Below are 24,543 nucleotides of genomic sequence, written 5' to 3'. Positions count from 1 at the left end.
CGTATAAAAGCTACACCTCATATTAAATTCAGATTTTATTCCTTCATCTCCCCTTGCCTGGATAAAGTGTGATTAATCTGTCATTTGTTTGGAGTGTGTTATGTTTCTAGTAGGCTTATTGAGAGATATTGTTCTGTATGCTTGTGAAATTATGATTCGCACATCAAACCTGTGCTAAATTAATTGCCGGCAAAGACAAAAAATATAGTTTCTGGAACATGATTTTGCTACCTCTTCAAAACAAAAACAAGCATACCATTATTAAAATCGCTGAAATATGATAAACAAAAAGGAATTTTATGTACTTTCTTTCTCTTTAAAAAGTAATTAAGGCAAACAATTTTCAAGTTTCCTTGAAAGGAGAGGGAAGAGAAGGAAAGTCGGGAGGGAATGAATCCAAACTTTGTTCAATCAAGTGCGTCATACACAGATACATGCACAGGTCTGGCTAAGGAAGATACAGTGGTGATCCTTACACTCATTTCCTTTCTAGAGGAGACATGCAACTGGACCAAAATTTTTTTCCATTTTTCAGTTGCAGGTCAGGAAACTATTATTTAATTCCATCACAAAATATGTGGCTTTAATACATTTAAAACTCCTTTTATATCTTAATAGTTAAGAGCACATTTTGGAAGACACTTGGATTTGTATTCCAACTATATCAATTTATTAGCTATGTGATTTTAGGTTACTCTAAATCCCTGTTTCCTCATCTAAAAATAGGCAAAATTATACTTAATCCTACAGGGTTATTGGGAAACCACTTTGCAGAGGTTGGACCCCTTTTTTCCTCCTTCTTCTCCCTAACAAGTGCACTTTTTAAATAAAAAATCTGAATGATTTTTTAAAAGGCTCCAGGAACTTTAAAATAGAACTCCAAAAATCTAGTAACATGAAGAATATCCAATCTCATCAGACGGAAGAGTATCTTAACAGAAAATACCTTGTTTTCTTTTTTTTTATCAAATTCCAATTTTAGAATTTTTTTTTCATTTTTCAAAGCTAATAATATTAAGAGTTTACCAAATGCTGAAGAACTGGAAATATTTTTGATTTAGTTTACTTGTAGTGTTTGAACTTTTCATGACATGGCTCAGCTTATACAAGTCATATTTAGTTAAGCATTAAATATTTGAGTCATAAAACACAAAAGCTTTGTCTAAAACTCACTGGAGAATAGTGTGGAAACTGACATACTAACACATCCTACCAGGTAATGTTACATTAAAAATAGAAAAACTGAGCAATGCTTATATACCAAAATATTCCTTTACTTTTATCCACTATAGTTAAAAACTTTGAAAAATGTTATCAATCACTTACATAGCAAGTACCACAAAGCAGTTGATGTAAGGTATTATGAGAACTTGCAAAAATAGAGTATTTTAACAATCCTAAAAGTATAGAGTCAGAAGATGGTGTGTGTAGTTCTTAAGTGTACAACTGGAGGACAAACTTCCAGATGAGATTGATAGGGCTTTTCTGCAGCCATTGACAGGGGCTAGAGCCTCAAACTATCAACCTTATAACCTCTTATTAAGACTCCTTGTAATTCAATTACATGATCTTATAGTAGGATGAGAGCTTAGATATAAAGTCAAGGCTAGAATCCAGTGTTCTTTCCATGAACACTCTGGCAAGGTGGAAGCCAAGAATGAAAAAACAGGATACAGATCTAGGGTTTCGGGAGTGAGGTCATTTTGGAAAGTGAGGAGGAATCGAAGGGCTGGAACTCAGCTCCAATATGACTAAAATAAGGCTCTTGTTACTGACAGAATTATATTACTAATTTTTCCCTTTTGCCTCAGGCTCTAATATGGCTCAGCTGATCTTTTTTCATAAAAGTTTGATATATTGTTCATCATTCTTTTTGGTGTTAATTTTTTTAAAGGGTGTTAAAATATTACTAATCTTGATTACTGAGGCTTTTGGCAAACCCTTGTATTTTATACGCATTCATTTTAGTCCTGGCCCTGCAAAGGAGAGTGAAAATGATGCAATGGGACCAAAGACTGATTTCAGAGTTTGGAAGAAATGGAGCCAAGAAAGAAGGGATCAGCCTTTACAGCTGTTCTTTGGTCTACCACTCCATCTGCTCCACTTCACTGACTCACCCCACAGCCCCAAGTTGGGGGGGCACCATTACATCTGATCCCCTTAGCCATCTTGATTAAACTATGTAAAATCTCTTTTCATTTGTATTCTGAAAATGTTAGAAATTACCAAGGACTTTTAATAGAAAAATAATAAAACAAACACCATAGAGATGGTTAAGTTTAAAGTACACGAGAGTAATTGACACTCCCTAGTGGACTGCTCCACCTTGTCAGTGAATAAAATATGGCTCCATTGTTATGGACTTGTTCTGGTATGCCACTTTCAGCGTACATGCCAGATTTTGAGAGAATCTTTGCCCTTGCTCTGATAGTTTTGACTAAGTAAAAAATCTGCAGTGGCAGAGACTATATCAAGACTGTTCAATCTTAAATGCATCAATTAAAAGGAACAATGAAATAGAGACAAGTGTCAGGAACATTTCTATCATGTTGCACTCAATGCTCTGAGCATTTCTTAATGCAAAACTGAGGACAACTAGTCTCTCAAATCACTGAGTATTTTCTTGAACAATTATTGAAGTGGTATGAACAGAAATCTAAGACCACTTCCTTGCCTTGCAATGGTATGACTGGAATTTAACTTTTACTGTCAGTGTGAAAACCTGTACTTGAAAAAGTATAGGCTTGTATTCAATGAGCTGTATGTGAACTGAGTGTTGTTTTTCTTTTTTTGTACAAAATATGTAAACATCAACAAGTACATGTTTTAAACAAATATAATTGATGTTATGTTCCTATTGAAGTGCATCTGTGTAAAGGAATTATAATTTATCCAGAAAATCATTTAGAATCTCTCCAAATATCCGATTTAAATAATGAAGTAACACATTTTATAAGACGTCTTTTGTTTCTGTGTAAATTTAATTACAGTGCTTTATATAAGCACTTTCCAACCCAAGACACCATTAATAAGCTATAAAAGGTAGACAAACTCCATGATGTCAGAATTTTTATGTGAAATTCTTTGTGTTAATCCCAACCTTTTATTTTAGCAAAATAAGGGTTAATGGTTCATGGCTTCTCCCACTTTGTTTACAAAGTAAAATTTCTAGTTAAGATATGACTTTGTAAAATTTTTTTTAAAGATTTTGTTGTTGTTGGAGAAAGGGAACAATGTATATTTCCAGGACTTTATTGGAGAACAGTGTGTTTTTCCCAGGACCCATCAGCTCCAAGTCAAGTTGTTGTCCTTCAATCTTAGTTGTGGAGGGCGCAGCTCAGCTCCAAGTCCAGTTGTAGTTTTCAATCTAATTGCAGGGGGCACAGCCCACCATTCCATGCAGGAGTCTAACTGACAACCTTGTTGTTAAGAGCATGCTCTGCTCACCAACTGAGCCATGGGGCCACCCCTTGGCAGCTCAGCAGCGTCTCAGCTCAAGTTGTCTTCAATCTAATTGTGGAGATTGCAGCTCACAGGCCTTGGTGAGAATCGAACCCGCAACCCTGTTTCTCAGAGCTGGAGCTCTAACCACCTAAGCCACTGAATTTGTAATTTTGTAAATTTTATACCTGGAATTTATTTACAGCAAAATAATAGAAACCTTTATGACACTGAGCTGACAGTCTTTCAATAAATAAAATTAAGAACTCGGGAACACCTAATTATCAATACAATTCAGATTTGGACAGGATAATTTTATATCCCTAAATTCTTTCTGATTTTTTTAAAACATGTTTCACCACCATAGGTTGAACAACACCAAAACAGAACCTAGCAGAATGATGAGCACTCACGTTAGAGATGTTGCCCCACTTGGGACTGCATTGGCATAACTATATTTTAAATGTCCACTTTAAATGGGCCTTTCTGAGAGACTATCTACACAAATAAAACAGAACTTCAAAGGAAATCAAACATTAGCTTTTTGTAATTACATGATGAGAAAAAGATTTAGAAATGAACATTTCAATATTAAAATAAAATGAACTACAACTAGTATTTCAAACATTCTTTTACAACTTCAAATGAATATTATTCAAAATAAAAATACTTTTATACACATTAAAGCCTATAATATAAAATTGGTAGCAACTCATAGCTTCTTTCTTAGTCTCTCTTTATAAGTAGTCAATGAACCAATTATTTTCTCCCAATTCTGCAAAGCCAAATAGTCCACGCAATTGATTTCAGATTGAGCATTTTTAAAAGAATTACTCAAACATATAGTTATCTTAATATTTTTGAAGAATTATAAGAATATCAAAGAAAAAATTTTAATTCTTGCACTTTTTACTATTAGAGAGTTCTAAGACATTACAAAGTATTCTTCTTTTTAACCTACGTAAGAATTATAATGTGCAGAAAAGATGAGAGATTTTTCTTATACAGGTAAATAATTGTGCTTCAGACTGTAATTGCTTTTAAATTTATGTTATTTTCCCTCTAAAAAGAAAAGAAGAGAATCCTGTGAAACCAATAAGATATCCCAGGTGCTTTCAAATGATTCCTTTTCATACAGGAACTTCTAAGCAAGCACACTATTGTGTGGGTGGGTATTTTTCATTCACTCCTCTTCTTCATCTTGTAGACCGGGGAATTTAGCTAGAGAAGATCTATATTTGGAAGGCAAAGGAGAAAGAACATATCATAGTAAGAAATACTATCCAGCAGGCCAATTTACCCATGCTTAATTTTTTAATAGACAATGAGTTATGAAAATTTCATGATTTCAGTAGAATGAAGGACAAAAGAACATGATAATCTCAATACAAAAAATAGTTGACAAAACCTAACACTTTTATCTTCATAATAAAAACATTCAACAAACTAGAAATAGAAGGGAACTCCTTCAACCTGATAGGATATCTTCAAAGACTCATGGCTGGCATCATACTTGATAATGAAAGACAGAATGCTTTCCATCTAAGATCAGGAATTAAACAAGGATGTCTGTTCTCACCACTTCTATTGAACATTGTACGGGAGGGTCTAGTTAAGGTATAGACAAAGAAAATAAATAAAATACATCCAGATTAGAAAGAAGTAAAACTATCTCTGCAGATAACATGTGCTTATACATACCAAATCATAAGGAACCTACTAAAAGCTATGAGAATGAATCAATAATTTCATTAACAAATCAATAATTTCATTATAAATCAATAACCAAAAATCAATTATATTTCTACACATTATCTATGAACAATTCAAAAGTGAAACTTAATTTACAATAACATCAAAAGAATAAAATACTTGGGAATAAATTAAAAGTATAAAACTTGTATTTTAAAAACTACAAGACACTGTTGAAAGAAATTACAGAGGATCTGCATAAATGGAAATATATCTCATGTTCATGGACTGGAAAACTTAATTGTCAAAATGGCAATATTTCCCATTGATCTACAGATTCAACACAATCCCTGTCCAAATCACAGCTGGCTCATTGCAGACACTGAGAAGCTGATCTTAAAATTCATATGGAAATCCAAGGGAAGCAGAATAACCAATCTTGAAAAACTACAAACTCGGAGGATTCAGTCTCAATTTAAATACTTGATACAATACTACAATCACCAAGACAGTATGGTGTTAGCATCAAGATTGACATGTGGATAAATGAAATACTCCTGAGAGTCCAGAAATAACCCCTTACATTCATCATCAATTGATTTTTGACAATGGTGCCAACAGAATTCAATGGAGGAAATAGTGATGCATTCAACAAACGCTGCTAGATATCCAAATTAAATATCTAGGTGCAAAAGAAGTTAGACCGCTTCCTCACACCATGTACAAAATTTAACTTAAAATGGATCATTGACATAAAAATGTGATGAAAGTCTTAGAAGAATATATGTGTAAATATTTGTGACCTTGGATTAGTCAAAAGTGGATGTGAGGAGGTTGGTGCAAGGTAAACAGTAGTTAGGCTGGGGTGGTGTGAATTGGAGATGAGATATGCTTGGAGCTGGGAGACTGAATACACAAATGGACAATGACTTGACACTATATTAAAACAGAACTCTGTCCCACGAGCTCTATAACAACCAGCCCAGGAAGCCAAACCTTAACCTCTGCTGCAGTTGGCCTGAAATGGGCAAAATTTGTCAGCTTTCCTAGTACTTGCCCCTCTTTTCCCCTCAAGGTGAGAATGGGTTCCTGGAAGAATGGTTATGTCTTCCATGGAACCAAGAGGGAAGAAAAGCATGGGAGTGGTCAGGAGTAGATTAGATGGGATTCTAATCTGGTCTGGGAAGTTGAGGTATAAAAAAAGATAATTTTTTTCCTCTGTGGTATAAGGGTCAGGATCATCTGCTAAAACAATGAAGAAAAGGGCCTGAAATTTGAGCTCAGTGTTTAAGTTAGAAACAGTTATTGTGGAGTGTAAGGCAGCACGTTGACCACAGGAATGTAGGAGTTTTGCTGGACACTGAGAAACTAACTGAGATGGGAGATGAGGAACTTATAAGTGGTTCCAATGAGACTTCTTGTATAATCTTCAATAGCAATAACATGCTTGGATAAAAACTTTAAGATCCTTCCAGAATAATGAGATGAAGACAGCAGCAAGGAAACCTGTATTGGTAGCAGTTATGGAAAGAATGAATTATAGAATCTTAAATGGAGAAAGGGAAGACTATAGAAGACCAGTCAGTGGCCATGGAGAAATGTGCAAGGCCTGATGAAACTGGAATGGTGGCAGTGGCTGACCAAGCTTCTGGCATGACTGTGCGTGTGCATGGCTGAGACCTCCCGGAGGAGAAGGTCTTGGGAGAGCCTGTGTCTTCTACCAATTTTTCTTCTTTAATAAAATTTCAACCAAGCAGAAGACATGTGGTTTGCATTATTAATTATTTATAAATAAGTACAAACATTCTGAGTGGTAACAAATAAACTATCAAGGAATTTTAATTATAAGTTAGCAATATTTTGAGGAATTGTAGATACACGGACAAGAATTTGAATGTTTCTGGTGATAATTGCTTATAATTTTATTAAGATCAGGAAGTTTACAATCCTTATATAAATTTTCTTAGGATCAATAGTATTGAAAGAATTGTGGCATTCAATACCATACACCACTATTAAAAAATACATCCAAGTATGAAATGTATTGACGTTATCAATAATCAATGATTTTGTTTTTTTCAGGTCACCTACAAAACAATAAATATCCTCTTGCTATTGTCTAAGAATACTTTTCAAATCACTGCTCTGAAAAAAATAAAGTTAACCCAATATCACTAGGTTACTAATTGTATGCATAAATGAGAAAAAAACTAAAGACAAAAAGCTTTATGCTAAAAAGAAATTTTAGACTCACAGATGATATGATAGAGAGAAGCTATTTTAAATACCTGCAGAAATAATTATTACCGGATTTGTAATGAGAAATAAGTTTCCAAAATGAAGAAAACTGAATTTAGGTGTTAGTTCATCATACACATATTGTATATAGGGGAATGTACATTTATTGTTGTAATGTATAATGTAACTAAATTTTATATATTTATATTTTCAATAAATATATATGAAAATTGTATTAACATTCAGGCATCATGATCATTATAGAAGTTTTATTTGATCAGTAAATTAAGAAAGTTTTTCTCAATCACTGAGACAAGACTAATTTTCTGTTTTATTGAGTTTTAAGCAAGATGCCCTGCAGATATGACAGTCCACTGAGGAATCCCCTTTACTTAAAACTGCTCTCAGGCCATTCATGCATTTTAAAGGTTTATATTCTAAACTTCAGCGGCCCAATCTTGTCTTCAAGGAGCTCACATTCCAATGCAGATAAAATCTGACAAAATAAAGTAGAATATGATAAATGGCTTTAAAACTACTGATAAAAATGCTGAGATTGTTGAAAGAATGGAAGATTATTTTAAGTTAATTGGATCAGGGTGGACCTCATAAAGAAAATGGAATTTGAAGAGAACCCTACGGGAGGGTTTGAACTTAATGAGATGAGGGAAGCAATTCCTGGAAGAGAAAACACTTGCAAGTAGAGATAGGAAATCCATTTGATAGGAGTTCAGTTTGGAAGTTAATATTTAAAAAAATAAAGCTGAAAATGTATGTTGGGGGGAGTCTGATTTGATAGTAGGTCTTAAATGCTAAGATAATAAATAAAAGTTTGATTTCATTTCTTTTAGCAACATTTGTGGAGTTCCTGCTGTATTCCAGGCACTTTTTTTCAGCTGAAATTCAAAGAGAACTACAACCCACTGTTGAGAATTTAGGTAAGCTACTCCATGGTATTGCTGCCTCAGTATGCATTTTGTTTGTCCAAGTGGCCTGCGAGGACCTTACTCTGATAACAGGGCCTCCTGCAAACACATGCCCTGGAGAGTAGTTGTAGAGTCACAAGGAGATGTAAATTCCTGATATGATTTTGCCAACAGCCCTTGTGATCAATAGTCTCCCTTGCCTCCCACAGCCTGTATACCTTATGTACCCCTTAGATAAGACCCCTGTGGGGCTTCCCAAAACCCAGCTCTTTGAGTATGAATGTGCCAATCTCACCTTCATCCAGGAATGCCAAAGCACTCCACCCATGGACCCTAAAAAAAAATAGTTTGTACTCCAAGTCCCATCTCTGTCTCTGTCTTTGTTCTGTTGACCTCCCCATGTAGGCCCCCCCTGGTATGCCGTATGTTTCTTCCAGGAGCCATGAGTAATAAACTTTTCTATTGCAATTCATCTGCTGTCAGCTGTGGAACTAAGGCTCACCATTGGCTCACCATTCTGTACTCTGCTCCACTTAACAAATGCTAATTTAACCAAAGTCAGAACTCCACATTCTGCTTTCAGGGAATTTACAGCATGCTGAGAGAAGGGAAGAGTACAGTCAGTTAACAGATTATTACAATGCAGTGAGTCAAGTACTCTGACATTAATATGGAAATGGTGCTGAGAGGAAAAAGTGGGCATCTAATACAATTGATAGGAGTAACAAAATCAGGAAATGTTTCTTTAATCAGGGACATTTCTTGAAGGATGAATTGATAGTAAGAAAAAGATGAAAGGATATTGCAAGCAGAAGTGTAGCTTGAGGAACAGGTGAAGAATCCACTGAATTTAAAGTAATGGTAATAGTTAAAAATAACTCTAGCTACCATCTATTTAGCTACACGTGCTAAGGATGGTTATGATAAGTACTGTTACTAGCTCCATCTTACTGGTCTGGAAGTGGAGGAAGGCTTAGAGAGGGTAAGTGACTTACCAGTGATCATCAGGGAGTGAGCTGTATCCAAAACTCAAATCCCGGAAGTTCCAAAACTGTCTTAATTCTTTCTTATTCCCTCTGGGAGAGGGGAGGGGAGAAGTGACAGATGATGCTAAAGAGGTATATTTTGTAAGGTGCTGTTTGTTAAAATTATGGGAGTTCTCGCTGTTCTGAAGGCTACAGGGACAGTTAAGAATTTTGATCATGGCGTGACATGTTTAGATTTAGTTTAAAAAAATCAGATGATAAAACAAAAATGGACTTTCCAGAACTTGAACTGGAGGCTGGAGTGATCAGTTAAGGTGTTGAAGTCATGTTGGAGAGATATAACAGGTAGTAGTAACAGAGATGAAGAGAAGGGAGCAGATGAAAACAACATATTTCAAGGTAGAAATGACAGTCCTGGGAAACCAACTAGAACTAAACATTAGGACACTGTTTTTAGAAATTTATGTCGAGACAGTAACATGTATCTTTCATAGCACATGGTAGTATCATACATAATAAACATCTAATATATAGTATCTTTACAATTCTCCAAATTTTGAGAACACAGGAGGAATATCTGCATAGAAAGAATTGAAGTGTTTACTTTTAGGTGTTTATCCATTCATTCATCAAATATTTCTGGGGAACTTACGGTAGTAACTGGGCATACAACTGTGATGAAAGCAAAGTCCCTGTTCTCATGGAACTTACATTCTAATGAAGAGAAGCAGACACTAAACAAATAACAAAGTAAATATATGTTATATCATATGACATTAGGTGTTAGGGAGAAAAACAAACCAGGAAAAGAGAAGAAGGGTTAAGGTGACATATTGCCTTTTTTTGGGTGGTATTATATTTTTATCTAAAGGATCATCAGGGAAGTCCTTCCTAATGACATCTATGATACTGGAACAGAGAACTGGGTAACAGAAATAAGCTGTGCAGAAGGCATGGTAGAGCTGTGCATATGCACTGAGACATGAGCTTGAATCGTCTGTAGGTCAGCTAAGGTGATTTCCTGTAGGCCTTTGGATACCCTTATAGGGCCTGAAAGGAATAGTGATTTATTCCAGAGGTAGTCAAAAGGGAGCATGGTGTCATTGAAACCAAGTTAAATCCATCCTGTGATTTGACCTACAGTGAGAGATAACAGATCACACTGGATTTGAGAAGAAGAATGTCACTCAGGACCTTTCCCAGATTGTAATGGGGAACAGTGTGTTGAAATTAGATGGGAGGACAGGAAACAGCCACCTTTTCAAGCAAGTTGGCTGTGCAGAGAACGTGGGTTGGTCACTAGAAAGCACAATAGGGTCAAAGGTGCAATTTTTTTTTTTTAATTGATGAAATAGATCACTGTTTTTTCTTTTTCTTTTCTTCTTTTTTTTTTTTTTTTTTGGACATTTTATTTATTTAAGTGCGTTTTTCCAGAACCCATCAGCTCCAAGTCAAGTAGTTGTTTCAATCTAGTTGTGAAGGGTGCAGCTCACAGTGGCCCATGTGGGGGATGAACCAGTAACCTTGTTAAGAAAACCATGCTCTAACCAACTGAGCTAATCGGCAGCTCCCAGAAATAGATCAGTTTTGACTGAGGAACATTCTGGGGAAGAAAGGGAGTAATAGTTGGATCGAAGTTCTTGGGGTGTAGAGATTAACTGTACCCGAGAGAGGAATCTCTTAGTGAAAGTCTAGGAAGGGAAAATAGAAGTGTTGCAGATGTAGAAGTGTGTAGTTTGAAGGCAGGGTCTGATTTTGAGGCTTGATTATCTTCATTTTCTCTGGGAAGAGGAATTGTCTCTTGCTGAGTTGGAAAAGGAGATTTAGAAGTTTAAGGAGTGCTCGCTTTAGCAGCACATATGCTAGAAGTTTAAGGAAACTAGAGATCATTAAAATTTGAAATATAACTGCATCAGAATTGGAGGCACCTAAGAGTAAGCAGAAGAGTACTTTTCAGAGAGCGCTGCACCAGTTGGAGATGGAATGCTCCACTACAGTGGAGATTCTGTGTTGAAGGCAAAGTGGGCTATCAGTTAAGCCAAAAAGGCAGAATGGAGGGAAAAGTCCAAGATAGTAGGACACCTCAGGAGAGAGTTGGGAAGCAGGGCAGAGGTTTGGTCAAGGGTGTCAGAAGTCCGTGACTTCGAGGGTTTAAGAATGAGGCAGAAAATAGAGAATTGGAAGAACTTACATTTTGGATAAATCAAGGCTGGTAAGAGAATATTAGCTGGTCTCAATTTATAAAAGGTAGCTTTACTAAAAATCTTTTCATAGCTATTACTTCTGGTAAGGGAAAATGGGCAACAGGGTAGAAAGACTTACTTTTGACTTTTACATTTTGCTGTATTGTTAGAAAAAAATTTTATACCATGAAAATGTAGTAAGTTGTTATTAAAAGGCTAGATAAAGTATGTATTAATACAGCATGTAGTTATCTAGAGTACATATTTATCAATAAAAGCATTAATAATTATAGTGAGATTCTACTGTTGGAAGTGGGAAATCATTAGAATCTAAAGCCCCTCCCGCATTTTCCACTCTATGCTCTCATATTAACCTGTAAATTTAGACTTCCTCACACCCCTTCACTTTTCCTCCACTCTAATTCACTTAGGGCTGAATGTGATGCCAAAATATTTCTGTGAGGAAAAAAGAAAATCAAGAAAATGAATTGAGTACAGCATAGATTTTCTATTTAATTGTTAAGAAATCTTGCTGAGGATCATTGAGCAGGACTCTTGGAGCTGAAAAAACTGACCGAGTAAAAGGTAATAGAGCATACCTACTAAGGGAGTTAAAAGTCTAAACCACTCTAAAGGTTAGCTCTGGAAAAATTCCAAAGTCAACTGTTTATCTTACCTATCCTTTCACTGTCTTACCTACCCTTTCACTTGACCCTAATTGAATCGAATAAAATACATGTGATTTTATCTAAAGCATGCTAGAAAACGGAGAGGGGCTAAATGAAAAGGAGGGTTGCCTTAGAGTTTTACTACCTAGGTCTGTCGTGCCTTTACCCAATTGTCAAGTTGTTTTGTTGCAAGACATAAAAAATGTACAAATATTCCGGACAGCGAGTATTATGCCACTGAATGTGAAGGTTGCACTTGTTACTACAGCCCTGGTTCAGCAAGATCTTGGAAAATCTTATCTTCATGTTTATCTTGCGTTGGTGCGTATACTATCCCTGGATTCCAAAATGTGGCTTTTACATGTTCTTCAAAGAACTGTAGCTGGAATGCAAGACTAGTGTAAACACTGAGAAAATGGATGCTGTAAGCTGAGTTCTTTAAAAGATCAGCCTAATTTTGTAAAGGATTGCTATTATTAAACGATTTACATGGCCTTTACTTAAATCTCCCTTTGGTTTACAAATTTGGTTTATAGGTCAAAATTTTCCTCAACTTGGGCAATTCAAATTTCATGTTTACTTGCAACAAGTAGTTTTATGGCAGGTGGTTTGTGAAGAAAGCCAATAAAACCTGCAGCTAAGGGCTTTCATTCACAGTTATGTAAGGTATCTTTCTCTGTATATGCAGGAATTCCCTTGCTATTGTGAAATGCCTCCTCTCCTCTTTGTTACTTGTGGAGGAAGTGCTGGGAAAATCTTGAACTTCTCCACTCCTCAACACAGATTTTACCATAATTTATATGTGAGACTGAAATGCATTATTAACACACAACAAAGAGTTTTTTAACATATAAAATCCTTTTAAAGCATGTTTTGTCACTACTAACTGTCTTCTCAAAAACTTCATACTGTTCTTTTTGGCTGCTTCCACCAAAATTTGTTTTTCATAATTTCATAACAAAGAGTAATATGTTACAGATACAGACATAGAGAACTTGGCTTTTTGTCTTAATCCTTGTGGTAAAGGCTTGTTACTGAATTGCTCTTCCTTGTTTGAATGTCCTACTCAGGGCTTTCACTGGGTTTGAAAAGCACATATTAAACAATAGATATAGCAACCATCCTTTCCTCTGAATGAATAGTGCCATAAACACTACAGTCTAGAGGCCAACTGAATAAGCTAATTTAACAATTGCCTGTGTATGTTAACCAGCTGAGGAATATTTCTATGGCATGTTTTTTTAACAGAAGATACATTTTATGACTGAAAGAGCTTAAAATAATTATAATGGAATGCCAAATTTATTTTTAGTATGAAATAACGTAAACTTCGGCAGTGTTTGAAGTTCAATGATTCAGGCAGTATCACTGGTGATAATGGTGGTGTAAAATCATTGGCCTTTTAATCACTTTTTTTTTTCCAACAAAAGGGGAGGAGCAAAATTCTATTCAGGATTTATCCTTAAAAATGCAACCATCAGGACCAATTCTACGTGTGGCTGGAAATCTGCCATGCCATTAATATTAAGTTGATTTTATATATTAAAAGAAATATTTTCAGGAAAAGGAAACTGCATATTGAGGCCAGCACCTCATTTATATGGTGTTGTTGGGCAAATATGTCCAAATGCTTTCAAGTGCACAATGGTATTATTAGTGGGAAATGTGCTTGTTCTGGATAACATAGGGAGCTAGTCAGTGTTTTTCACAACACATGTTTGAAGATGCTTTAATACTTATGTTCTCCTGGTACCTGATTTTTTTAATTATGGTAATCATCAAACACACACAATAGTATTAGTCCCCATATAACTATCACTCAGATTCAACAATTATTAAGATTTTCCTACATTTTTCGCATCGATCCCATTAAATTATTTAAGTAATTCCCAAACATCATGTCACTTCACTGTTTCATCTACTGATATTTCTTAAACTGACATTACCATAAAGCCCTTATCACCTATTACAAAATCTGAATAGACATTCTTTGGTATATCCAATCTGGAACATTGCCTAAATGTAGGAAAGCTATTTTCCATCAGAAATACCTCAGGGGAAGGGCACTCGTGAATGGAGAGGCATACATCTCCTCTGATGGCAGCTGAGTCTATGCAATTTTCTTCTCATTGCCAAATTAGCTGAGAAAAAAAGGAGAAATATTAGGAGCTAGGAACATTTTTCAGAAAATTAATTGTTGTTTACTCTGGCGAGTATAGGGTTCAAGATATACCATGATTGTTTGCTATTTGTTTATATGTGATTATGATATAAAAAAATTAGTGTGATGCAAATGGATAAGGTATATTCCTAACAGTTCCTGTTAATAGTGGGATCTACTATTAATAGTAATATCCTCCTCCTTCTACATGACTTCTTCCTAAATGCTCATAGACCTTTCATTTTATGTACTGAATTAATCAAAAATATTTTACAAGAACATTGTCCAAAGTGTTCTATATTTCAGAAAAGTAGAAATGGTTTGAATAGCAATTGCTGTAAATAGTAAGAAGGAATGCTATCTGAGTTGCTAATTTGGAACTCTTTTCTTATTTATGTAAAAGGTCACACCAGGGGAGTCTATTTGAAATAACCTCAGTGATCAAACTTCTGATTAACTAAAAGGAGAAACTGAATTTTTAACAAGTTATGCACCATTTTCTGTTCAAATGAAGAAGTATATTATCAAGTAAATAATCATATATTTGGATATATGTATAATCACCTTTTTATTTAACTTTGGGTTTGTTTTTTCCTGAATTGGAAAACTCTTTAATTTTTTTACTTGCCAGTGCTTTGAAACCTTACTATTTGGTTTTCAAGTAAAAGCACATTAGAATAACTGATTACTGAATTCTAGTTGGATAAGAGCAATACAACTGATATCATTTTTTAAAAATATATCCAGTAAACATTATTTATCTTAACCGTACATATTTTTGGCAATTTTTGGCTTTATAAGCACAATACTAAAAATTGTACTTTTTAAAGTGACACATCTAATTATATAACTAGAAATAACAGACAGCTATTGACCTATTTTAAGATTTCATCGACAATTTGTCACATTATGGTTTTTGTATGTTGTTAATTCAGTTAATGTTGTCCCAGTCCAGCCAGCAACATACTCTTTTAATACACTGCTTTGGATTTTGCATTTTATCTAAAAATCTGTAAGTGTGTTTACCTCTGTAAGGAACAGACCAAGCATTTTAATTTCTTTTTTACTTATAAGGACAACATATCTACAATAGCTAAGGTATCAATATTCTTTGAAATTAGAAAAATAGTGGTAAAATATGTATCATCATTTTAATATCTAGCTATTTAAAAAAGTATCCAAATAATAGAACTAACAGTCTGGCTAGCCTACTTCTGAAATCCTACTCACTCTAATACCCCAGTCTCTGAGGTGTTTTCAACATAAACACAATCATGCTTAGAGGCCCACGGACACAAACAGTCATTAAAAACAAGTTACTTGGTACAAATGTACCAAAGCCTTACCTGGTCTCTGTCCATTGATAAGAAGACTCATCATAAAAATAAAAAATACAAAAAAGAATTGTTGAAATCTCATTTTTCTCCACACTAAAGTGGAGCAGTAGCTCTCAAAGTAAACCAAACTTCTTTGAATAGTCTTGTGCAAAAGCTGTGTGGCTCTTCTCACATTCTAATGACAACCCTCAGAGAACTGCCAGCTGCGTTTTCTAGAAAGGTTAATGATCACATCAGACAAGGTTACTGGTGCGCCGTGCTGTGGTTAGAGCCTCCCTCGGCCTCAAGCCCCTCCTCCACTCTTCTCCTCCTTCGCCTCTGTCACTCCCCTTTATTTCCATAAACACATATTGGTGAAATGAAGCATTCTAGTGTGCTGTGACTTCAGTGGAAGTGTACTCTGGAAGCGTTTAGGAGAGATTTAATTCAGTCTGAATTTGCAGGAATATGTAAAACTAGGCATGGCTTTGCCTCCTCCCCTCATGATTTGCATCTGTTTAAACTTTGCATTGCCCATATTGGTCCCACATGCAGAAACCAATGGAAATGACAGGAAGTCTCTCTTTTGTCCTTTTCAGAAGGAATTCTGAAACTCTAACCCATGCCTCCCGAATGCTTTGTGGCAGAACATGTGCTGAAATGCTTTTTCATTACCAAACCTACTGCAAAGTGTTATCTATTTATCCTAAATTTCTAAATTGCTTAATCTAGATGAATTTGTATCAATAAACATTCCTGGGGTTTAGGATATTCTGAAATAAATTTGGAAAACGTTTATGTTTCTATTTTGTAAAGTGCAATTTAAACAGTCATGGGGGTTGCTTTTATTGGTAATACGTCCAGAGTTTTAAAAAAGGAAGTTTACACAAGTCACAAACTAATGAAATCTGTGTTCTGTTAAAAAATGTATATGTCGTGGAATGCCAAGCTAACATATCACAGACACAGAAATTAGAGATGGGGAAAGAACTTCTCAGGTCATCTCCTAACACATTCAGAAGACACAAACATAGTAGTCTAGTGCGGTCTTTGCACACAGGTCCTAACAACTCTTTTTGTTTTAAGTGCTTCCTTCTCTGTGATGTGTAGCTGTTGTAAATGGAACTTACTGTACTTACTATAAAGTAATCCAAAAGGATAGTGTAGATACACTGTTGAAACACAGGTAGAGCCCAAAGACCAAATCTAAAGCACGTGAAGCTTTTATACACTGCCAGGGATTTTTGTTGCTCTTGGCTTCTCTAGGTTCAGGTAGATGGTACACCAGCTTGGGCTTCCTGAGGTTTGAAATTAATGCATAATTTGGTTTTGGTCTTCCAAGTCAGTCTGTAACATTCCCTGCCTGCCTAGTTATGCACATACCTTATAACAGGCAATAGCATACAGAAATTCTTAGAATCACTTCCTTAAAGTCCAAAGAATGATTGCCCGTTTGGGGACTGGACGCATAGTGTTAAAGGGTCCTGCATTACCGTGCTGTGTTTGTACATCGCTCCAGACAATTAATTGAATACAGGAGTTTGGACTCATGATATAAAAGTGCTTCATGAGCGGCAAAGGGGTTGTTCAGATTTTTGCTTCCCCTGCGTACTTCTCAATCTAGCACACTGGAAAACAGCAAGCTACCCCTGTTGGGTGCTTAAATAAAAAAAACCAACAGGAGATTAATGTAGATTTCGACAGTATAACGTCAAGCCAAGTTATAAGTTTATTCAAAGGTATAGTAGTGAGTTTTCTTGATGGATAAAATAGTGACTACCATACACTGCATCTATAGATTAAAATTTTTATGTTTTATAACCAGATGATCAACAGTGAACTCCTAGAATATGGCCAATATACTCAAGTATTGTGCAAGATATATGACATCACTGATTAGGATACAGCAAAGTGTTGTATTTGTCCTACAACCCGTTGGAATATCAATTTTCTCATTAAAAAAACTGAGATGTAATACCTGGGTTTCTACTTTGCAGAGTTCTAAAGGTTTAGCGAGATAATGTATTAAGTTTATGAAATGTAAGACATTATTTATTTATATGGTTAAAAGTGATTCTTTCCAAAAACAACTTAAGGAAGATGACAATGATGATTACGTCTAAGCAGTTGCTTTTGGGAGTACAGTAATAAAGTGTTGTAGAGTTGATGGGCAAACTGAAATTTTAGACATTGAAGGACAGTGAAAATGACCCAGCATTTCTGTGGAATGTGGGTCAACAGTGGTGGTAAATCATTCATGTTAGTGTTAAACAACCAGGCATGGAGAAGTCTTGGTAACAAAGGGGTAAGTCAGAACAATGCAAATGGCTCTGTGACAGGGCTTTGAGTCTGCAACTAGATGAAAGTGATAAATCATCTTTGTTTATGTGAATGCAAAGCCCCACTTCCACCCCACCTACAGCAAAGATGGGCCTCTTTAAGAGCCAAGCACTGTCCCTCCAAACCAGGTACCATGCTAAATGCATTACATATATTACATCTCTTAAACCTCCTCAGAACACTCTGAAGTATTACTCCCGGTTTTACCAAATGAGAAAATATCAACTAAAGAGGGTGTAACCTCCAAGGCCACCTGACTGGGAAGAGGAATAGATGGAATTCAAATTCCATGACCCGAGCTTTCAACCATTTTGCTATCTTCTCATCTAAGGTCCAATTCTAATTCTTATAATAATAGCCTGTTGATGCTATTATAAGAATAAGGATAAGTTAAGAAAATACTTCTCATACTGGGTTGAAAAGTATACCCCCCAAATTCATGTTAACCTGGGACCTCAGAGTGTTACCTTATTTAAAAATACAGTCATTACAGATGTAATTAGTTAAGATTGAGGTCATGCTGGAGTAGCATGGGCTCCAAATCCAATATTCCTGGTGTCCTCATAAGAAGAGACACAGAGACATACAGGGACATACAAGGAAAATGCCATGTGACGGCAGAGCAAGAGATTAGAGTTCTGCTATAAGGCAAGGCTTGCCAGCCACCATCAGAAGTTAGGAGAGAGGCATAGACCAGGTTCTCCCTCTGAGTCCCCAAGAAGGAATCAAAACTGCTGATACTTTGGTTTTGGACTTCTGGTCTTCTGAGTGGTGAGAGAATAAATTTCTGTTGTTGTAAGCCACGCAGTTTGTGGTACTTTGTTGCAGCAGCACTAGGAAACCAGTACACTCCTATATATTTATATACTCTATAAGTAGATATATTCTCTATACAATTCTTTAAAAACATACTTATTTGTGTAGTGGTATACTATGTATGCCAGGTATTTAAGAGAAGTTATTTTATTTAGACATTATAATCATATGATGCAAGTTTCATCTCCATTTTAGGGATGAGAGAAGAAACTCAGAGAATTAAATGACTTGTCCCAAATGTAATAAAATACTAATAGCAAAGCCAAGGTGAGGCCTGTGTCTATCTAGTTCTGGGCTTCTTACCCCTTTGATTTTTCCTCTTGTGCCCTCATTTGTTCTAAGAGATCCTGCCCCATCTATCTTGTCTTCTTTCCCACTTGCATCTTAATCTGTCCTTCTATCTCTCTCCCTACAAATGTGCTCTCTCCAACCTAAAAATTCTCTCCTTTGGCTCATTTTCGTTCAGACTCTATTCAGCCAGTTGCTGAAATAAAGAGTCTCCCCTGATTGTTCTACTCCCTCACCACCTTCTCAGGATACATCTCATTGACATTGGACTCCAGCTTTCACCACACCGCTGACACTGGTGTGTCTCACAGAATATCATTAAACTTTCAAATAGGGCCTTTTCTGTGAAAACTTCAATCCATCCAAATTAAACTACTTTTTGCTCACTCTTCTTTTCTTATTTTTGCTCATGCTGTGCATTTCTTTTCTTTGGAAACATCCACTCTGTTTATCCCAATTTTACCTCATTGAAGTCCTACTGGTTGTTCAGGGTTTAATTCAGTCATTCAAAATCAGTTCAACAGATATTTGTTGCATACTTAAATTACTACTATGTTCGGGCTGTGTTCAAGGTACGGGGATAAAATGAGGAATCAGACATAGTACCTATTTTTGAATTTACTGTTTATTCATTACATTTTATCTCATGTAATTTAATTTTTAAATAAATTCTCTATAAGCATTTTCCCACTCCTGCCAACTGAAGGTGATTTTGATTTTGTTCTGGAGGTCTGGAAAGTTTCCTCTGTTATCATAGCCTTTTCACCACCGTAGCACTAATTCCTCCCGTGTGGGCCATAGTACATTCATCCTGGTCTGACAGTTTCTTGAGGACATATGGACTTTTGCAGAAATAAAAACTCTTTGAATGGAGAGACTTGTCCTTTTGATGTCTTATCCAGGACCTAGAAATATTGAATTGAATTGAATATGGAAATCATGAGTTATTAAAAAATGAATGAGTGTGAACTTAAAAATAGTATGGCTTCATAAGTGAATATTGGATAAAGAAAGGGAATGTGTAAAAAATATTTACCTGGAAAAGGTGAATACAAAAATGAGATAAGTTCAGGAATTAATTACAGCAAACACTAGGATAGTAATTTATGCAACCTGACCTAGATGAGGATAGAAACTAGATTACGTTTCAAGTCTGCAAGCTGGGTCTGTAACTTAGCTCCATAACCTGTGATTTACCTACCTCTACGGAATGTAAACTCTACGAGGGTAGGAAATTTTGTGTTTTCTTCATTGCTGTATTTTCATTATCTAATTTACCATAGACTAAATGAATTAGTAAAATTCCATTCTAAATATCCTAGTATAGCAAAGTAGATCTTAATATTATTAGGATCTACTCTTGATTCCTGCTTAATTACCTGTCTTTTTTTGTCGTGGGATTATATATATCCTGCCCACAGATGGAAACATTTAAAACTAATCTGGGGGAGACAGATTATGGCTTAATTTAGTCTAGCTTCCGAAGAATATTTCCTAGTTAATTCTTGATTTCTTGGATGGTGTTGACTACCCCTTCCCAATACCTTGCTTTGACTTTATTTATCTACCTGAGACCTTATTTCCTTCTGGCTTCCCATTTATTTATTTCTCTGCTTTCTGATTCTTTCTGAATTTTGAACCAATGCATTGATTGATTTCTGGTTTTGGTATATGTTTTTCTTTTGATCCTTGGTTCCACTTAGAGGTCTAGCTCAACCCCATGCTTTTTCAGTTTTCATTCCCTACATTTGTTCTCCTAGGCCTCCCTTATCTACTGCCATGCTAGGGTCCCGATAAACACTGAAAAGGAAACTAACAACCAAAGTTATAGAAAATAGAATCATACGTAAATAAAAAATTATTGGTTTTGAAAATGTGTGACCAAAATTGACGTTCTCCCTACTTAGAGGAAATGGTGAATTAGACATGTTGGAGATATCAAATGTACAAAATTAGAATATTGAGTGTGGTAAAACATTTATTCAGTACAATGCTCACTCAAAAAATTTTCCCAGGATCTTCTTGGGTACATGTGCTGGTTGAAAAAACATTACTGATCATAAATGCTACATGAAGCTAATATCTGAGCCAAAACATATATTTTCACAAGAAACCATAACTCCAAAAAAGGCACACACTGTTGAGAGTATGGATATCTTCCTAACCGTCATATGCCTGGCAAACCTGAAAAAAAATATCATGTTCATGGGAGTAGTAGACTTTCATTTATATCAGTACAAAAATAATGAAAGGCACAACATATGTGGAACATTTAGGCACCCCTACATTGTGGTGATTCTTACCCAGGCTGTTGGGTTGAAGTGATTGACCAAATGGCATCAGAACACTTTTGTTATTGAGTAAAAGGGATATAGGTGATCTTTACATATTTTTCTAATGAAAAAAAATTAGGTAAAAATAATTTAATTGACACAAGAGAGATCCCACTTAGTAATATTTCTCTTTTTTAAAAAAAAAGGAACAAGTGTGATATTTTGGGGTCATCTTCTCTTCCCCTACACTTAACGTTCTTTATATGCTTCTTTTTATCAAAACAGTCTAGGGAATTTTCATAATAAATATGAGAGACTTCTGGGAAACGATTATTGTATACAATCAATTATATATGATATAAAACTGCTAGTAAACCTTGTGTTGGAATTCTTTAAGGACATATTTAAGACTTTGAGATTCATGGACTTTTGAATAATTTTTTAACTACAGAGCTAGGGTTTAATATTAAACTAATAGAACAGAAACTTGGTGTTTGAATTTTGGCTTGTGATGATGTTGTTCTTCACCAAAAGTGAAGGTAGTTTGGTGTAATGGAAACAGCATGACTGCCGGAGTCAGGCAACTTGAATTTTTATTCCTGCTCCTGTCACACAGTCATAGGGCTTTGGTCAAGTTATTTTTTCAGATCCTTCATTTAAAATGTGAGATATTTAGTCTTTAAATCTACAGATTCTTAAATTCTATGAAACCCTAACATTGGGCTCTACTTCAATTTCCTGTAGCTAAAAATTTAAGCGCATTCATTAATTCATTTAATAAATATGAAATGAACATTTAGTGTGTGCAGGGATTTTGTCACATGTTATGAGAAAGAGAAATATAAGCCCAAAGCACCCGTATCTCAAATAGGACACTAGGGTGGTAACATGCTAATTGATGTGTGGTTGACAAAGTACAGATAATTTTGATCAGTTTCCAAGCATTTCATCCTTTCAACTTTGACCTTTATTTTACTCCTTAGTAATATCCTACAAAACATCATTTCTCTTTCCCAGAGAATCCAGTCCAATTAGTGTTATCCCAGTTGTCTAGCCTTGCTATACTTTGGTTGAATTTTTTCCTGATAACTAGTCAAGAACAATTTCCAACTCTCTCCTTTCTACAGTGGGTGCCCATAAGGGATATTTGATAAGAATGTTGGATAAAGTTCTCTGTCATCCTTCTTGACCTGGCTGGAAGGGGTATTTTATTATTTATTATTAGTATGTTGTTACCTCTGCAGTTCCCAAATTTGGCACCTGAGCTAGAAATATTTGTGACCAATTACTCAATTGCTAGGACTGTTGAGCCCATATCACACACAACAATATTTAAACTAGGATATGTGCTATTGAAGTCCAATAAAGATCCTAGAAATATACATATATAATGTTAGAAATGAAGTCCAATATGCTTCCTGTATACAAATGAGGAAATTGGCATGAAATGGTTTGCTGAAGGCCAAAGCAAGTAATTGGACAGATGTGCACCGGTAATGGTTCTTGTCAGACGCAAGTTTAATATGAAAGATCCTCTTATACACATGGGATATACACTTAGTATATCCCAAGCATTGTTGTAGGGACCTACTTCAGTTAAATGATTTAATCTTCATAACAACCCTCTTATGCCTGTTTTACAAATTATGTAACTTAGGTATAGAGAATTGAGATTGTTTGTCAAGGTTACTTAGCTGGTAAACAGATCTAGAGTTTAAACCCAGACAGGGAGACCCTAGAATTCCTGTTCGTAGTTGCTAGCTACCTCTTCACAGCTGTAAGAATAAAATAATCCTTATCATATGTTAAACTTTGTGGAGTCTTCCTTATATTTATGAAAATAATTGTGTATTTTTTCCCCTGTTTTCCGCCTCCCCCCCTCCCACTCTGGTTCAAGCTGTTGTTTCTCAGTCTAGTTGTGTAGGACACAGCTCACGGTCCCATGGTGGTATTTTGAGCCTTGCACTCCCCCGGCTGAGGCAATCAGTCACCAGTCGGTCATTGGTGGGCCACTCACAGGAGCTTACCACGAGGGCAGCTCTCCCCGGCTGCAGCACACGGTAGCACACGCAGCAAACAGCAGCTCAGCTCCAGGGAGAGCCATTGGGAATTGAACCCGCAACCTTGGCATTAGGAACGCGGTGCTCCAACCACCTGAGCCACCAGGCCTGCCCAATTGTATATTTTCAATAAGCCTTTATTTGAATTTTAAGTGTTATTCAATGCTCTTGTCTTCAAATGAACAAATCATATTGAATTTTTGATGCTGCTGAACTCCCAGTCAAATGTTACTTTTCAGAAATATAATGGTTGTAGAGTTGTAGAATATGTATGTATATATGTGCTTATAGAAATTTAATTTTTTTTAAGGTTAGGCTACTACCTTCTTGTGAATGGCTTCAAAACATTCAATTACTCTGTAACACTAGCACAAAAATCTATGCTATAACACAAGCACAAGTTTCTATAAAAGATTGGTATACTAACTTGCCAGGAAGTAAACTAGACAAATAATTGTAGGTGTGTCCTTTCTTACTGAAATCAGAACTGCACATTGAAGTTAATTTCTTTTTAAAAGTCTGTAAGCCAGCACATATGGATCCAATTACTTAATTGTCTGCAGAGTTGTAATGACAGTTAGTTCTACCCATTTCAGCTAGTCTGGCAGATCTCTACATGCAAACTGAAGGATGGCTCCTCTAACTGACCCTTTGTCCTTTGGAAGAAACCAATCAGTAGCAGATGCAGTTGGGTGAATGGTGTGTGTGTGTGTGTGTGTGTGTGAAGGAAAAAATGTTTATGGTAATCTTGTCATTTGAAAAGGAAAAGAATAAAGTGGAAAGTGAAAGGGGAAAATGGGAAGATGTAAAGAGAAGAGGAGGGAGTAAGACAAAAGGTAAGCTAAAAAGAGAGAGCTTGAATGTTAAGGAATTTCAATGGAGTCTTTGTTTACTTTTAGGAAAATCTATTTTGCAAATTGAATTACCACACAACAGGATTTCTCCTAGTAAAAAGTAACATTAAAGTCATGCCAAATTAAATGCATTTAAGGAAATGGTAGAGCTGGAATTACTATCGCATGGAAACAACTTTAAATTTTGAAAATGCTTTGCTAGTCATCTAATCACACCTCAGCAAGAGAGGCTAATAGGGTAGTTAACATATCAATGTTTCCTCCTGGTTGTAGTAGAGGACAATGGAGGGTCTTAGTCCTT

General features: G+C 35.7%; 1 protein-coding gene across 1 annotated transcript; it reads right to left on the bottom strand.

Annotated features, from left to right (window-relative positions):
- Window positions 1–2,955: 2,955 nt before the first annotated feature.
- APELA (apelin receptor early endogenous ligand) lies at window positions 2,956–15,917 on the bottom strand. Its single transcript, XM_081076644.1, has 3 exons — window positions 15,642–15,917; window positions 14,186–14,275; window positions 2,956–4,673 (listed from the first exon to the last, which is right to left on the bottom strand). Exons 1-2 carry the CDS (start codon window positions 15,712–15,714, stop codon window positions 14,187–14,189), a joined length of 162 nt encoding a protein of 53 aa, XP_080932770.1. The 5' UTR covers window positions 15,715–15,917; the 3' UTR covers window positions 2,956–4,673; window position 14,186.
- Between the last annotated feature and the right edge of the window lie 8,626 nt (window positions 15,918–24,543).

This window comes from Rhinolophus hipposideros (assembly GCF_964194185.1).
Source record: "Rhinolophus hipposideros genome assembly, chromosome: 16".
NCBI lineage: Eukaryota > Metazoa > Chordata > Mammalia > Chiroptera > Rhinolophidae > Rhinolophus > Rhinolophus hipposideros.
This window is presented reverse-complemented; position numbering and strand designations above follow the sequence as displayed.

Excerpts from the sequence above, each read along its gene's own strand:
- APELA (XM_081076644.1), bottom strand. The coding sequence starts at position 15,714 with ATGAGATTTCAACAATTCTTTTTTGTATTTTTTATTTTTATGATGAGT. Across the intron at positions 14,276-15,641 it reads TATCAATGGACAGAGACCAG|CTAATTTGGCAATGAGAAGA; the intron begins GTAAGGCTTTGG and ends TTTTTTTCTCAG.